This window comes from Equus caballus, chromosome X, assembly GCF_041296265.1.
Source record: "Equus caballus isolate H_3958 breed thoroughbred chromosome X, TB-T2T, whole genome shotgun sequence".
NCBI classification, from domain to species: Eukaryota; Metazoa; Chordata; class Mammalia; order Perissodactyla; family Equidae; genus Equus; species Equus caballus.
In genome coordinates, this window is record NC_091715.1 from 124,347,289 (window position 1) to 124,364,977 (window position 17,689).

Consider the following 17,689-nt stretch of genomic DNA (forward strand, 5'->3'; position numbering starts at 1 on the left):
CTGACCAACCTAAAGGTCAGCAGAAGAATGGCTGAGGTAAGGTGAGGGAGGAGAGATATCCGTGCTAAGCCGAGAGAGGAGATGGGCTGAGACAGGATGGGCTGAGAACTGACTAAAGAGGGTTCATCTGGGTGGCAGGTTAACTGGAACAATCTACTAACTTCCAAACTCTACAGGCTTGGCCTTGTTTTGAACTAACTAAAATCTAACCACAAGACAAAACTGAGCGAGCCAGAAAAAGAATGGGAAAGTAGAAGCAGATAAGAGAGGAATATGAGTCAGTCAGAGTCTTTCTCTCTCTCTTTCCCTCTCTCAGGATTGCTAAACTCAAATCCTGCTACAAGGAAAATAGGAAGATGTAGAAAGAAATCTGGGAGCAGCCAAATTTCATCAATTCAATTAACTGGGAAGAGTGAGAGAAGCTTTGGTAAGGAGTCTTGATTATAGCCATTTAAAAAGAAATATATACCATCACCTGTAAACGATCGCTAACAATATATTTCCAAGAGGAGGCCCTGATGAGTCTGCTTTAATAACCAAGACTCATTTGCACTTACTAGCACCCATCTGCATCAAGCAATATCCTAATAAAAACTTGTTCTCTTGAACAAATGTAACCCCCTGACCCTCCCAATCTTGCTAACACTGTAAATAGTCTTGACAATCCTTTCTTCATGGTCCAGAGTGAGGTAAACTTCAGCCCAGAACGTAGTATAGATCAGTGGAGAGTTTGGGAGCTCTCTCTACAACCCAAGGGTCTCCTGGAAAATGGAAGTATGGGTAGTAACAAGCAACCCCTTCAACCCCGACCCCTACTCCAAGCACCCCCCCCAAAAGACATTCACACCTTCATGGGGGTTCTTGAAACGGAAGGGGGAAGGAGGAGGCAGGCAGTTTGCATTAGACACAGTTTAATCACCTTCAAATAGATTAAAAGTTCTGGTTTACACTTCCCCCCTCCCCATAAGTCATCCAGACAGGACCCTGGCTTAGAAAGAGAAAACACAGGTGCTCTAGGAAATATAGCCACATATAATACATAAATCTTCTTCCCTGAAATAGAGCAGGTCCTGAGCAGAGCTGACTGGAGGCCACAGCCCACCCCCAGGGTGAAGTGGCTCTGGGACTCTGCCGGTGGAAGTGCTGGAAGAGTGGGGCTTGGAGGAAGCCCCGGTGTGGTTACCAAGCCCAAGGTGGGCCAAGGCCTTGGAGTGGGTTTACCCGGGAGGGCAGCAGTGCTGGGCTTTCCCTCCTCATTCAGCCGAGGCCCAATGGAAGTACTAGTTAGCTTTTATTTCTTTTCTTTTTCGAGGGGACATAGGGGGAGAGGAGAGGAGAGGAGAGCCTCTCTGTGCCTTGCTTTCCCCATTTGTGCATTCAGGGCCTCTGTAGGCCTCACACAGGGAGTCTGAGGGGGTAGTGTTTAAGTGAGCACTCAGGCTTCCTGTGAGGAAAAGGAACCACCAAAGTGCAGACTTTTATTACTGCCATTCCTGCTCCTGAGAGCAAGAGTCAAAAGGAAAACAAAAGGGGCTAATGAGAAAGAAAGAGAGATGAGACAGAGTGCGAGGGGCTATGCTGTTGGCATCTCATAAACTCTTATTGAGAATGGCACAGGTATTAAAAGTTTACGGGTAGTCTACGAGAATGTAAATTGTTATCTCTACGGCAACTACTTACATATAGCTAATTGGAAAAGAGTGGGGCTTGGGTGTTAGAGAGCGGATGGGGGACAAAGGAGAAGCTACACGAATAAGCACAAGTGGAAGGTACCTGCCCCATTCCTGAAAGGATTTGCTGGCAATGTTGGCACTTTGTAGCCAGGAGACTCCTGCAAGCCCACTCTCCTTCCTCTTCAATTCTGAAGGCCCCAAGGATCCAGATAGGATTCCCTGGCCACAGTTCTCTGTGACTGCCTCTGGACTCATGACACGCAGCAGCTTGAGAGCAGTCTCAAGAATCGCTAATCACAGAATTAGACCAGTGACCCCAAGCAGGAGGGCTGGGATCTGGAGGGAAGAGAGAGGAGTCCAAGGAGACTCCATGGCTGAGGCCACGGAAAACCAGTGCCAGGGCCCAAGAGACCCATTTGTCCAGTTACCAGAGGTGACTGGCATCTTCTGCGACTGCCAATGGTCCAAAAACTAAAAAAAGCTTGCAGCAAGAAAATGCCAGTGTGCGGTTAGGTGAATAAAGACCAAAGAAAAATGGTAAAAGGGACAGCTTACTTCCTCTCTGTCTCAGGTTTATCTTCTCCCCTTAAATCTCTCACAGCCCTAATTAAACACAAACGAAAGTCTCTTCCATAGATAGGCTACTTCTCAGCTTCAGCCACCTCCTGCGGTGGCTCTGGGGGCTCTGGGGGTGGCATCTCTTCAGGAGTGCTGGTGTCCTCCGGTATCTCACTTGAGCTCAGATGTTCTGTTGGGACCTGAGAAGGAAAAGATATCAAATTCAATACAAAGCTCTTCCTTAAAATCCAAATGGAGATAATCCACAGACACTGAAATCCTCTGAACCCATCACCACACTGATGCTACAGATATGTAGCCACCAACACCAAACTCAGAACCAAGACCACACTACTGTCTTCTCAGCAGAATGCAACTGAAGCTTGAGTTCTATTCTTAACTGTCTGTTGTGGACAGATGTTTCCATTATTATTCGTGACAATAATAAAAGGGACCACAAATTATTACGGACACCACTCCCTCCTAACAAGGCCTGATCTAGCGGTTCTCAATCTTCTTTCTGCCCTGACGCACAGATCACTAAACCAAAGAGGGTGGGGCGGCAAACTCTTCAGATAATATATGCGGTTTGAAAATGCCCCGAGTGATTCTCAATTACCACCCTTCTCCACATTCAACTGAGAATCGCTAACCTAGATTGTTATGATTTAAGACCAAATTCATCAGAAAAATGATATTCAAAATGATAATAATATATAAACATGAGCTTGCTGTACATTAGAAAAGAAAATTCAAAATTTAGGAAAGGCAAAGTAGAGAACCATTATCTACCTTACAAAAAGCATTCACTTAAAAGTAAGGATTCTATTTTGAAAGGAAGTTCAAATCTACTAAAAATCTATTAGAACTAATAAACAAGTTCAGCAAAGTTTCAGGATACAAGGTCAATATACAAAAATCAATTGTATTTCTATATACTCCCAATGAACAATCCGAAAATGAAATTAGGAAAATAATTTCATTTATAATAATATCAAAAATAATGAAATACTTAAGAATAAATGTAACAAAAGAAATGTAAAACTTACACAGATCTTCCTCAACTTACAACAGGGTTACATCCTGATAAACCTATCTATGTCAAAAATGCATGTGACACCTAACCTACGGAACATCCTAGCTTAGCCCAGCCTACCTTAAATGTGCTCAGACATCAGCCTACAGTTGGGCAAAATCACCTAACACAAAGCCTATTTTATAATACAGAGTTGAATATCTCATGTAATTTACTGAATACTGTACTGAAAGTGAAAAGCAGAATGGTTGTGTGGGCACAGAATGGTTGTCAGTGTATCGGTTGTTTACACTCATCATTGAGTGGCTGACTGGGAGCTGCAGCTCGGTGCCGCCACCCAGCATCATGAGACAGTATGTACATCGCTAGCCTGGGAAAAGACCAAACTTCAAAATTCAAAGTGCAGTTTCTACTGAATGCATATTGCTTTCGCACCACCATAAAATCGAAAAATTGTAAGTTGAGCAATCATAAGTTGGAGACTGTCTATACTCTGAAAACTACAAAACGTTGTTGAAAGAAACTAAAGAAGACCTAAATAAATGAAAAGACAGCCCATATTAACGGCTCAGAAGACTTGATCTGGTTAGGATGACAATACTCCCCAAATTGCTCCATAGATTCAACGTAATCCCCATCAAAATTCCAGCTGGCTTCTTTGCAGAAATTGACAAGCTGATCCTAAGATTCATGTGGAAATCGAGGGACCCAGAACAGCCAAAACAATGGAATAAATAAAGAATAAAGTCGGAGGACTCACACTTCCTAACTTCAAAACTTATTACAATGCTACAGTAACCAAGACAGTGTGATAGCGGCATAAGAATAGACATGTCGCTCAATGGAATAGGATTGCGAGTCCAGAAACAAACTCTCACACTTACAGTCAATTGATTTTTGACAAAAGTGCCGAGACAACTCAATGGAGAAAGAATAGTGTTTTCAACAAATGGTACTGAGACAAGTGGATATCCACATACAAAAGAAAGAATTTGAACCCTCTACCTCATACCATATATAAAAAATAATTCAAAATGGATCAAAGACCTAAATGTAATAGCTAAAACTATAAAACTCTTAGAAGAAGACAGAGGCATAAATATTCATGACCTTGGATTAGGCAACAGTTTCTTAGATCTGACAACAAAAGCACAAGCAACAAAATAAAAAAAAATAAATTGGACCACATCAATATGTAAACCTTTCGTGTTTCAAAGGACACCATCAAGAAAGTGAAAAAAAAACCTACAGAATGGGAGAAAATATTTTCAAATCATATATCTGAAAAGGGACTTACATAGATAATATATAAAGAGCTCTTATAATTCAACAATAAAAGAAACAAACAACTCAATTTAAAAATGGACAAAGGATCTGAACAGACATTTCTCCAAAGAAGATATACAAACAGCCAAAGAGTTAATGAGAAGACACTCAACATTAGTAGTCATCAGAGAAATGCAAATCAAAACCATAGTGAGATATCACTTTACCCCCACTAGGCTGGCTAGAATCAAAATGTCAGATAATAATAATAAATGTTGCCAAGGATGTGGAGAAATTGGAACTCTCATACACTACCAGTGGGGATGTAGAATGATGCAGCCACTTTGGAAAAGTCCAGCAGCTACTCAAAAGGTTAAACATAGGGTTACTATATGACCCAGCAATTTCACTCCCAGGTATATAGCCAAGAGATATGAAAACATATATGTCCACGAAAAAAACTTGTACACGAATGTTCATAGCAGCATTACTCATAAAAACCAAAAGGTAGAAACAACCCAAATGTCTACCAATTGATGAAGTGAATAAATAAAATGTGATCTACCAATATAATGGAATATTACTCAGCCATATAAAGGAATGAAGTATTGACGCACACTACAACATGAACGAACCTTGAAAAATATTATGCTATGTGAAAGAAGCCAGTCACAAAAGACCACATATTATATGATTCCATTTATATGAAATGTATAGAAGAGGTAAATCTACGGCAAAAGAAAGTAGATTACTAGTCAGGCTATAATAGATTAATGGGACTGAGAGACCTGGGGGGAATGGGAGAGTGACTGTTAATGCTACGGGGTTTTCTTGGGCGGGTAATGAACAGGTTTTACAATTGATTGTTGTAATGATTGCTTAACTCTGTGAATATACTACAAACCAGTGAATCATACATTTTAAATTGGTATTTTATGGTATGTGAATTACTGGCTCAGTAAAGCTACTATAAAAAAAGAAAGTTCAAATATCTGTTTAGGAACATACTTGATAAAGTACATCTCGAGCAGGACAGGTGGGAGAATTTCCCCAACATCTGCATATACCAGTGAGGAAGCCCCGTTCTCCCAAGTTAACCACCATCAACTCCAACCGGCTCCCCTGACCTCTGACCTCTATCATTGCTCCTGTAGAATTTTACGCTTCCCTCATCGAGGCACTTTTCACAACGTTAAGCAAGGGCTGGTCTTCTTATCTCTCATCCCCACTAGACAATGAGCTCCTGGAGAGCAGGGACATCATTTGCTTTGTCCACCAGTGTATCCCTAGCATCTGGCACAGTGGCTGGCACAGAATGTTGAAGAAATGACTAGATCTTAATCTTTCTGAAAGCCACAAAGCTCAAAAGGCAATGTCAAGGCAGAAGCAGAGGCAGGGAAGCTGGAGCGACTGGACACAAAATTGCCTAATTACATCTCTACAGTGTAAATGTAGCCTACACCCTCTATCACCAACTGAGTCTTAAAGTCTTAAAGCCTTAAAGTCAGGAATACTTACTGGGCTCTGTGGCAAGAGGCTGCTACTGGTCTCTTGAGTACTAGGAGGTCGACTTCCACTTTCCTCCAATGGCAAAATACCCCTTCGATCCAGCACACTGAAGGAGACAGGAGAGTTAATAAGGCGCTTTGCATTCACCCCTCCACCCACCCACCCGACCGAACTTTGCTGTGTGCTGGAAAACAGAAACCCGCCCTTTGGCAGGTTAGCCTGACCCTAGCACATGCCTCCTGTCTTCCATTCACTTTTTCTTCCACAAACCAAGGAACACCATATTTATCACGGAACAAACAATGAAATAAGAATGAAAGGTCCTCCCTTCAAAACAACCAGCCCGTGGTCTATGGTCCATGTAGATATGGCATCAAGGGACAACCCTGGGAAGACCTATTTGACACCAAGAGGCCACATTCAGTAGAATGCATCAGACCAGGTAACAAGATCGCAAGAGTTCCAGAACCTTCTAGTCCCCTGAGTACCTGGGGGGCAAGGGGCCACACAGCACTTCACAGCAGTTCTTCACAATGTTGCCATGGCTGTAGGGATTCTGGACACGATTCTTCCCTGTCCACGAGCCTTTGATCTGCAAGATAAAAGCCAGGGCTTAAATTAAACAGTATGTTGAAGAAATACATGCAGCATGGGAAGATGAAAAAGTTCTGGAGATAGATGGCGGGGATGGTTGCACAACAACGTGAATGTACTAATGCCACTGAATGGTACACTTAAAAAATGGTTAAGATGGTACATTTTATGTTACATGTATTTTACCACAATAGAAAGAAAATAAATACATGCATAGCCATGGAAAAATATTCATGATAGAGTGAAAAATGCAAGTAACTAAACAGTATGTATTATTTTCTTTTAAAAATATGTAGATATTCACATAAACAAACATGGGAACAAATCTAGACAAGTCTAGAAGACTATAAATCACACCATTAACAATGGTGATGCCTAGGAGGTAAAGTCACAGGGACTTATACGTTATTTTTTGTTCATCAGTATTTTCTGATTTTCTACAATGAATATGGATTAATTGGTAACTTTTTAAAAGCAAGGATTTATTCAGTGCAACTATCCTTCCCCATTCCAAATCCAGAGGCACCAATTAGCCGGTAAGGATCCATCAATAGCTGAAGACCTTGCACTCACCCAACCATTCAACCTCTTCCTAATTCCCCACAGGCATTTGGCTGCAAACAAAGCAGTCGGCTTTCTCTTCCACGCATTGGATTTAACAATCTCCCACACCAGGTTCCTGCCTGCCTTGACCTCCCAGACCCTGGAGACTCAGTTCTCTAGCAGGTAAAGAGAGAATGGGCTTTGGGAGCAGAACACTTGACGAGGAGAAGGGAAAGTTGACTCACGTCTTCATTGGTTGTCTGGTTGAGAGCCACGAGGAAAGTATGAAATCCAGTCAGTCCCACGACGGACCAGAGTGTGAAGAAGCAAATGAGTACTTCTAGAACAGTGAGGTGATGTTAAGGACTGTTGGAGAAGCCACACCAGGGGACTCAACACCTCAGTCCATACTCATGGCACCAGTTACGCCATGTTTACCTCTTAGAACTTACATCACAAACGGCCAAGAAGCCATATGTAACAACAGATGAATCCTAAACTTGCTGGATATACCCCTTATGGAAGGTAAAGGACTCCTGTTTATTCACTACGAGTAGCTGTCTAACATCGCTAGTGCACTGAAGTGCTTGTCTGTTTATTCCTCATTAGCTCTTCGAAGGGGATTTTCAGGAGGGGCCCAAAGCTAAACAAAGCCAAACATCACTGCCAATGGAAAACCCATCAAAAATACACTTTAAAAATGAAAAATTGGTGGGGAAAAAAACAGGATGTGATTTATAAATATCCCATCTGAATCTTCTTTTCAGAAATGTAACTGCTATACAAAATAAGGCTTAGCTGTAACAGAAAGGTGGGGCTTCCGCTAAGTGACATAAGAGGTGTATTGAGGCAAAGCCAGCCCGCTAGAGGAGGCGGGCTGAGCCTGGGATCAGACTGACGTGGGAGGGAGGCAGTAGGCAAGGGGGTGAGGGAAAGACCTCCCCTGAAGCCCTGGCCATCTTCCACTCTGCTTGCTACCACTAAGATCACATTTCTTTATTTTAGAATTTGGCACTCTCTGATGTCTGAAAACTGAGACGGTGGGAGAACTGCAGAGAGAAAGCACGCTGGAAAGTAGCTAAAGAGGGCTTCACAGGGACGTACTGCCAGGGGAGGATATGTTCCAGGAGTTTCTTTCAACGTCTCCAGGAAGCCAATTTTCAAGGATTCTGTGAAATTGGGAGGAGTAAAGAAAAAATTAGTGACTTTAGTAAAAAATGCACACTTATCCTTTACCTACTCACTTCTTTCCCTCTCTACCCCTCGTTACAAGGTGGCAAAAGATAAACCCTCAGGCAGGCAGGGGACTCACCTGCAAGCCGGCAGTCTCCCGACTAAAGGGCTCACATTTGCAGTGCAGGACCCAGCACTGGACTAGAGAGTTGGGCAAAAGCCAAGCATCCGGCTCCCTTCCTTTTTTCTTAGCCCTCAACTACGGACACGGTTCATAGTCATTCACAGACAAAAGAAATAAAAAATACCCAAGAAAAATCCTCTCTCCTCACCAATCCGTGTCCCTCCCTTCTTCAAAATCCAGCTGAGAACTCATCTCTTCCCAGGAAGCTGTCATGATCGAGACCACTCCTTCAACTCCACATCCCATCTGCCCATAGGCTGATGTATGTGTGTGTGCACGTGCACACATGAAGGTGTATATTTTCTCTCTCCCAAAGTAAACCATGAGCTACTAAAAGGAATTTCTCTAGTGTAACCTTCTACCACCTGGCACAGAGAAGGTCTCCCAAGGCATACGAGAGGATGCATACAGCAAAACACATCCCCAACCTTTGGGATCACCTCAGAAATGCCTACTACTCTGGGTACAGACCAGTAATTACGGCCCCATCCCCAGCAGAGGGCCAGTGAGAAGGCCAACACAGGTGGTGAATACTGATTGGCGTGAGCTGAGGTCTGGAGCCTCCTCATGAGCAGATAGTAGTGCTCATTTCTAACTGTTTCTAAGGTTCTTTTGAATGGTAAAGTCCCACCAGGACACCCAACCACTCCCCTAAGCTGTCCTCAAGTCTTCTCCTATCCCAACCCCCACTCCAACAGCAGACACTGCCCTGCATACTCACTGAGGGCCACATAGACAATGTTGAAGGCGAACACATAGATCGTGAGGAGGGACAGAGAAAGGATGAAGAGGTAGAAGTAGCGGTAGTTCCTCTTCCCAACACAATTGCCCACCCAGGGGCAGTGATGGTCGAAGCGCTCTGCGGGAGAGAGAGAGAGTCCAGTGCCAAAGCCTCCAAAACGAAGCGCAGCCGCCATCCACGCAATGCCTAAGTCAAAGACCCGGGATCGCCGCCTATTTCCATTGTAAAACACGTGCTTTCTATTTTTCACTTTTTCACAAAGATTTCGTAGCCATCTCATTTGATCCTCACAATCACCCTGGAAGTTGGGCAAAAGAAGATATTCTCTTCCCCATTTTACAGATGAGGAAACTGAGATACCAAGAAGTGACGTGATCTGTCTCACAGCCAGTGAACAGCAATGACCTTGCTTTTCCAAAGAAAAATCTTAGTAGGTGGGCCTACAACATTCAGGAAGAACAAAGAGATGAAAATAGCCAAAGAAATTTTGAAAAATGAGTAGTGTGGTTTTTCTTAACCTCCAGTTAGTAAAAAATTATAGAACCCCGATACTTAAAACGGTGTGGCACAGCTCAATGGAATGGAAAGCACTCAGAAACAGACTCTGGAATGTATGAGAATTTACTCTCTAACAAAGGCAGCATTACAAAATCAGTGGTGAAAGGAAGTCACTATTCTATAAGCAACTCTGAGACAATTGGCTATTGGGCAGAAAATAAGGTTAATTTTTTTCCCCTCGCACTATTTATCAAAATTAATTCCAGATGAATTAAAGAGTTCAATGTAAAAACAAAGTGAGACCATAAAATAATTATAAAGAATAGATGAATATTTATGGAGAAGGACTTTCTAAGCATAAAAGTAATGGAAGAAAACACAGATGACAAGGAAAAACATATTTGACTCCATAAACTTTAAAACACATTTTATATATGTTAAAAATTACTATAAAGAAAATTAAAGAGGACCAAAAAAAAACAATGGCAATGCAAATTTTGTACCTTAGTATATGAGAAGTCCTTACAAATCAATAACAAAATACAAATAGTCCTTCAAGAAAATAGCCAAAAGGCAAAAATAGGCAGTCAATAAATATCATATAAACATATATTTAATTGTTTTCAGATTTACTAATGATTCAGCGCAATACCAGTACAACAATATGACACTTTTTTGCCTATCAAAATAAGAATACAAAAAATATCCAATACTAGTGAGAACAGGGTAAAAGGGCCCCTCTAATATAGTGTTTGTGGGAGCATAAATTGAGAGAACTTTTCTGGAAAGCAATTTGGCAGTATGTATCAAAAGCCTTTATAATGCTCACACTCCTTTGGCAGAATAAATCTATTTTCAGTAATTTCTCATAAGGAAATAGAGATGTGACAAATTTAAGTTCAGTAACGTTTTACTGTTTATTGTCGTAAAATACATATAACATACAATTTGCCATTTTAACCATTTTGAAGTGTACAATTCAGTGGCAACCAATGTCGTGCAACCACCACCACTACCTATTTCCACAAACTTTCATCTCCCCCAAACAGAAACTCTGTACCCATTAAACAGTAACTCTCCATTTTCCCCTTCCCCAACCCCCGCTAACCTCGAATCTTCTTTCTATCTCTATGAATTTGCCTATTCTAGATATTTCATATAAGTGGAATCATACCATATTGGTCATTTTGTGTCTAGCTTCCTTCACTTAGCATCATGTTTTCAAGGTTTACCCATGTTGCAGCATGCATCAGCACTTCCTTCCTCCTTACGATTGAGTAACATTCCATCGTATGGATATACCACATTTGTTTATCCATTCATCTGTTGATGGACACTGGATTGTTTCCATTTCTTGGCTATTGTGAACAATGCTGCTATGAACACTGACGTACAAGTATGTTTGAGTCTTTGTTTTCAATGTTTTTTGGTATTATTATGGGCAGAATTGTGCCCCACCCCCCAAAAGAAAATTCGTATATTGAAGCCCTAACTTCCAATGTGACTTTATTTGGAGACAGGGCCCCTAAGGAGGGAACTAAGGTTGAATAATGTCATAAGGGTGGGGCCCTAATCCAATAAGACTGGTATCCTTACAAGAAGAGGAAGAGACACCCGGAGTGCACAGGCACAGAGAAAAAAACATTTGAAGACATAGCAAGAAGATGGCCACCTGCAAGCCAGAGAGAGAGGCCTCACCAGAAATCAACCCTGGGGCACCTTCATGTTGGACTTCTAATCTCCAGAACTGCGAGAGAATAAATGTCTGTTATTTAAGCCCCCCAGTCTGCGGTGTTTTGTTATGGCAGCCCTAGCAGGCTAATTAATACAGGGATATACCCACGAGTGGAATTGCTGGGTCATATGATAATTCTACGTTTAACTTTTTGAGGAACCACCAAACTGTTTTCCACAGTGGCTGCACCATTTTACACTCAAACCAGAAATGTACGAAGGTTCCAGTTTTGCCACATCCTTAAATTTAATAATTTTGATTGCAGTGTTATAATAATGAATGAAATGTAATAATGAATAATATCTAATGACAGGAGACTACCTAAATAAACTAGAATATAGCCATATGATGGATTATGGAGTCATTAAAAAAACATTTATTAAAGACGTAGAAAAATGCCCAGGATATAATGTTAAGCAGCAAAGGCAGGACTAAAAACTCTGTCATGTGTGATTGAATTTCACAAACAAGAGAGAGATTGAAAGGAAATACAGTAAAATGGAGAGTGAGTTTGGGATTAAATTTTATTTACACTTTTGGTACTTCCCATATTTTCTACAATGAACACGTGAAATGAACCAAAAACACGAAGAATACATCATTTTTGAAGAACACTGAGCTGTACTGTCAAAAAATATTGGTGTGTACTGGTCAAAAAATAAGGCTGTGAGAATGGTATATCTCCTCATCAAACGGCTACAATATATCTTTTTATAAAAGGGAAGGAAGATGTAGAGAAGAATGAGATGTCCAAGTGGTTAATGTCTGGATCAAGAATCATAAATATAGCCTTACTTTAAGCAAATGCGCCACGTAAAAACATCAGAAAATGCAGATTTATACAGATACATTTTTACTGTATTTTAAATCACACTTCTTTCTGGTAATACAAGTAATACATGCTCATTGTAGAAAACTTGAAAAAAATTTTTTAAATGAAAGGAACAAAATCACTCATAAACCCACAACCTATAGATAACCAACTATAAACGTTCTGGAGTATCTCCTTGCATATTTCTCTATACATACTTACATTGTTTTAAACGTGTAACTGAGATCACACTATATGTAAATATAGCCTATCTTCTGTTTCATTTCATTTAGCTTCCTGGAATGAACTTTTCCCATAAAAGTCTATTGTACGAATGTCCCACAACTTTTTTGACCACTTATCTACTGGTGGACAATCAGGCTCTTTCTTATTTTTCATTATTATAATAATCCTAGGATAAATATTTCCATACATAAATCTTTTTACCACATCCCTGATTATTTTCTTGGGGCAGATTTCTAGAAACGGCATCACTGGCATCAAAGGGTAGACATGCTTTAGGGCTTTTATGAATCCTGCTAGGTTACCTTCCCAAAAGTTTGTTCCAATTTACCCTCCTATCAGCTGTGTAGGACTAAGTATTATCAGGCTTTCCTTGCTCCTTTTCTAGATTAAAAAAGATCTTGTTCTAATTTTTATTTCTTTGATTTTTAGTAGAGATAAATATTTCTTTCATGCTAACTAACTAATTGCATTTCCTATTTTATCTGCTGTGCATACTTCTACTGGAAAGTTAGTGCTTCCTTTTTTAAAATCAATTTATATGAGTTATTTATATTTAAGAATATTACTAAGGAGCGGGGATTCTTTATGAAAACCTTTACATCAGACCTTCTTAAAAAATCAAGTTTCCTGGCTCATTTAAAATGAGTTTCAATTTATAGAAATTCTATCTACATATAGCTTCTTACCATATAAAGTAAGATCTATCTTCCCAACCTTTGCCTAAAGAATTGGCTAATAAGAGGAAAGCAGTGTACTCAGGCTCCATGGCATATATAAAGAAAGCTGGAAGTAAGCCCACTGATAACATAAGGAGTTGCACACATATGCCTATCGACAGACATATTTACTGCCTGTCTCTTATCTTTCCCAGGGTTCAGCACACACTAGGCAGTGATTACAACTAAGCCACACATACGCCGATAGAAGCACAGACCCATGTATTATGCACACATACACCTGCCCCCCTTGTGGCACCAGCAACAGCAGAAGAGGCAATGAGGGTTCTGGAATCAGATCTGTTCCAGCTTCATCTCATCCTAATTATATGAACCTACACAAAGGTGCTTCACCTATTTCCTCATCTGTAAAATGGGGATGATACCTGTCATACGGGGTTCTTATGAGTCTTAAATGAGAGAAAGGGAAAGTACTTAGCACAGTGCCTAGCATATAGTAGGAACTCAATAAATGCTAGCGACTCTCTTCTGGGAACACAACTTCTTACACAGCCCTCCCTTCCCCGCTGCTGCCCTCCAGTGGACTAGGGCTCTCCTCTCCCTGTGGAAGGGATCCAGTAGAGCAAAGTCTAGATTTGAGAAACAGGTAAAGTTTATGTCTCCATTTACCAAAAAGCTGTTATTTTTTCCATTTTAGCCTAGACGATATTTAAATTAAGATTTGATCTACAGAAGTACAGCTAATTTACAGTTGTTTGGAAGCTTTTTCCCTTTCCTTTTGTAACTAAATCTAGCTTGTTTCCTATCTAAAGTTATCTTCCCACTCCTACTGATTTTTCCAGAGAAAAATCCCCCTGCCTCTCCTCTTCAACTCAGCCTTTCCCTCAGGCAAAGTCCCTTTGGTTTTACTCACCTACACAGTTGTCACAGATGCTGCAATGGGAGGCCCGGGGAGGCCGGAAGATCTTGCATGTATAACAGTATTTTAGCTTCACAATCTGGTTGTTTATCTGGAAATTCTTGATACGAGGGGGTGGTCGCTGGCCCTGGGGCACGGCACCATTGGTAGCTTCTGTAGATCAGTAGAGACAGTTAATATCCCCATCAGCCATTATTTGAGCTCAAGAGTCTCACCACCTCTCCAAAAGCAATGGGAGTAATCAAAGGTGCCCTAGGCCCACTGTCTTCTCCAGACTAGCATTTCCAGACTAGATTCTCAACATCAGAGTGTCCCCCCAAAACTCTACTGAGTGCCATGCAATTCTTTTGTGTACATGTCAAAAAATGTTTCTTCAAGTTTGGGGGCTGATTACAAAGAAAAACATTCATAAAAGAAAAAATAAAAATGGCTAAAAAACATATGAAAACATCCAACTTCACTAATAATCGAAGAAATAAAAACTGACACAAAGACACCATGTCCACCTACTATATCAACGAATATTAAACACAACAAGAATAGTCAGTGTTGGCAGGGATGAAAAGGTATTTTTATACATTACAGTAAGCAATATGGTAGTGGCTACCAAAATCTTAAATGTGTGTATTTTTTGACCCAGCAATTCTACTTCTAGGAACTTATCAAAATTATAAAGAGATAGGGCCAGCCCAGTGGTGTAGTGGTTTAGCTTGTGTAGTGGCCACTTCGGTGGCCAGGGGTTCACACATTCAGATCCTGGGCGTGGACCTACACATTGCTCATCAAGCCATGTTGTGGTGATGTCCCACATAAAAAAAAATAGAGGAAGATTGTCACAGATGTTAGCTCAGTGACGATCTTCCTCATCAAAAAAAAAATTACAAAGAGATGTACAAAAGATGTTGACCCAAGGATATTTGTCATAGAGTCTCTTTTAACAGTGAAAAACTGAAAGTAACCTCAATGTCACAATAGGAGGTTGGTTAAAGTAAATTATGATGCATGCACGGGATGGAATATTATGTGACCACTTAAAATGATGCAGACGAGCAACTGACAACACAGGAAAATATTCAAAATATACTGCAAAATAAAAAGGCATGCTAAAAAGCAACATGTATAAAAGGATATTATCTTGCAAAAATAAAATATATGCATGAAAAAAGACTTGTAATACTTATAATCAGAAAAACAATTATTTAAAAATAAGAGTAGTATACGCTTATTGTAAAAAATTTGGAAAGAAACAGGAAACATAAATAAGAAAAAGTAAAAATCACTGACAATCTCTCAACTTAGGGATATTCATGCATTTTGGTGCATTTCTTTCTATCGCCTCTTGACAGATAAACAAACATTCATGATTTTTTAAAATTTGAGGTCATATTATAAGTACAATTTTGTATCCCGTATTTTCCACTTAACATTATATGGTGAATATTCTTCCACAGTTGTCAATTTTTTTCTGAAAACATCAGTATTGGCAATATAATATTCCATCATATGCATGTATTTTAATTTATTTAATCATTCCATATTGGTGGCATTTAAGTTGCCTATGGTTTTTACTATTTAAACAATGCTGCATGCAAAAACTCAAAATATTACAGATAAAGCTTAAACTCTTTTGATCGCCACCCCAATCCCCATGCCCTCCTCCCTTCCTCAAGAATATAGTCATGTGTTAAATTAATTTCCAAAATAGAAAGAAAGAAGAAAAGCATGTTGAAGTTTGAGCAGTAATATATGAAGTTGCTGGCATTAAAATAGCTGGCCCATATTAAAAGGAAAAAGAAAAAATGATGCACTAAAAATCCTTCTACAGTAATTTGTGTAAATCTTTGGTTATTCCCTTTAGCTAAACCCTGAGAGAAGTGGAATTACTGAGTCAAAGGGTATGAACCCCTCCAGCCCATATTACTTATTGTCAAACTGCTTCCCAGACAGATCGTATCAACTTGCACGCCCGCTCATCTGCAGCATAGAAGAGTGCCTGTCTCGTTGCACCCTCGTTGTGCAGGATAATTCTAAAAACAGAATATTTTTTCAATTCACTTTGATTTTAAAAATATCTGCCATATGGAACTTTTTTCCTTTTTTTGCCGAGTGGGGTGGATGCTGTGAAATCAAACAATAACAGTGTGTCACAAGGCTTAAGAGGATGGGGATAGCTATTCATTAGAGGATGATATAAGTACCAAATGCCACCTTAATATTTCTTTGCACATGCTTTCCATGAGGGCATCCGGGAGACAGAGTTCATGGTTCATCCTCCCCATGAGGCGCTAGGATGCAAGGGAATCACAGGTCTTCTTCCCTCCACCCCGCCCAGCCCCCACTCACAGCATACCCAGTACAGGGCTGGATGCAAATTGACAAAAACTTGCTAACATAAACAAACATACGAACTCAAGAAGGCACTCTTCTATTGAAAGAAACATGGTAAATGCAGAGGTCTCAACGTGACAGCTCAAGCCTGGGCCCCAGGCCCAGTGATTTGGCAAAACAGAGCTAACCTTGCTAACAACCGGCTGTTAGACGCAAAAGACAAGTCAAGGCACTGCCTTGACCATCAGTTTCCCCATATGTGAATGGAAAGGGAATGATAAATAAAAGAATGACCCAGATGGAGCAAACGCGGCACTCACAACTCTCCCTCCCTATCTTGCTCCTAACTACCCCAGGTCTCCCCCGAACTCTAGCTGCGCCAACACACCTCACCTCTGCTTTCTTCCCACCATTCCCACCCTCACCTCATCCCTAAGTAGTTTGAGCCCAGATGTGTACAAACCTATGTCCCCTTAGCTCAACTATAACAGGCCAGAATTTTTGAAAAAGAAATTCACTGAGAAGCTGGAGAGAGACACAGCTAAAATGAACAAAAGAAATACAAAAGCTTGGAAGCTTTTAAAGCACCCTAAAAGAGTATCAAATCGACACATTGTACACAATTACACAATGTTATATGTCAATTACATTTCAATAAAACTGGAGGAAAAAAGGAAATCAAGTAGAAATGGGAGAAAACATTTCATTGATGATAGCATGCATATAAACATTAGGAATAAATTCAATATGAGAAGTATGGAAACTAGATAAAGACAACTATAAAAATTTTATTAAGGGGCATAAAATTTAATCTGAAAATATAGAAAGACATACTATTTTCTTAGATAGGCAGACGTTATTATAAAAATGTAAATTCTCTCAAAAATAATATATAAATAGGTTTGTGTGTTTTTAATTAAAGTAATATTAAAATCTAAAAAACAAAAAAACACCCTAAAAGAACTAAAGGCTACCCACAGATTGGTGTTCCACTGGGCCAGCTTTGAGGGTTACAAGTCCTGGGTCCCTCTCTTCCACTCTATCTGGTTGAAGGCTGACTCAAGCTACTGGGGTGCAGGACTCGAGAACAGTTTAGGCAGGCACTGCTGTTGGGTCTGGTGGGCTCCCAGACCCTGCAAATACTGGCATCATAGCCTTCCTTGCCAGTGCAAGCTCCCAGGATACCCCCTCCTCCAG

The 17,689-nt window shown here is 40.4% G+C and overlaps 1 protein-coding gene across 5 annotated transcripts in view; it reads right to left on the reverse strand.

Moving 5' to 3' along the window:
- Nucleotides 1–894: 894 nt before the first annotated feature.
- Nucleotides 895–17,689, reverse strand: part of ZDHHC9 (zinc finger DHHC-type palmitoyltransferase 9) — a 29,290-nt gene continuing 12,495 nt past the window's right edge. For 3 of the 5 annotated variants that reach the window (XM_005614492.4, XM_001500322.6, XM_070257371.1), the window contains 7 exons: nt 14,159–14,317; nt 9,258–9,395; nt 8,300–8,348; nt 7,425–7,527; nt 6,531–6,634; nt 6,052–6,148; nt 895–2,431 (listed from right to left, as the gene is read on the reverse strand). In XM_005614492.4, the coding sequence (XP_005614549.1) occupies nt 2,315–2,431; nt 6,052–6,148; nt 6,531–6,634; nt 7,425–7,527; nt 8,300–8,348; nt 9,258–9,395; nt 14,159–14,317 (767 nt within the window). In that variant the 3' untranslated portion in view covers nt 895–2,314. The remainder of the gene's footprint in view (nt 2,432–6,051; nt 6,149–6,530; nt 6,635–7,424; nt 7,528–8,299; nt 8,349–9,257; nt 9,396–14,158; nt 14,318–17,689) is intronic. The other 2 variants (XM_023634365.2, XM_070257370.1) reach the window with 1 other exon arrangement.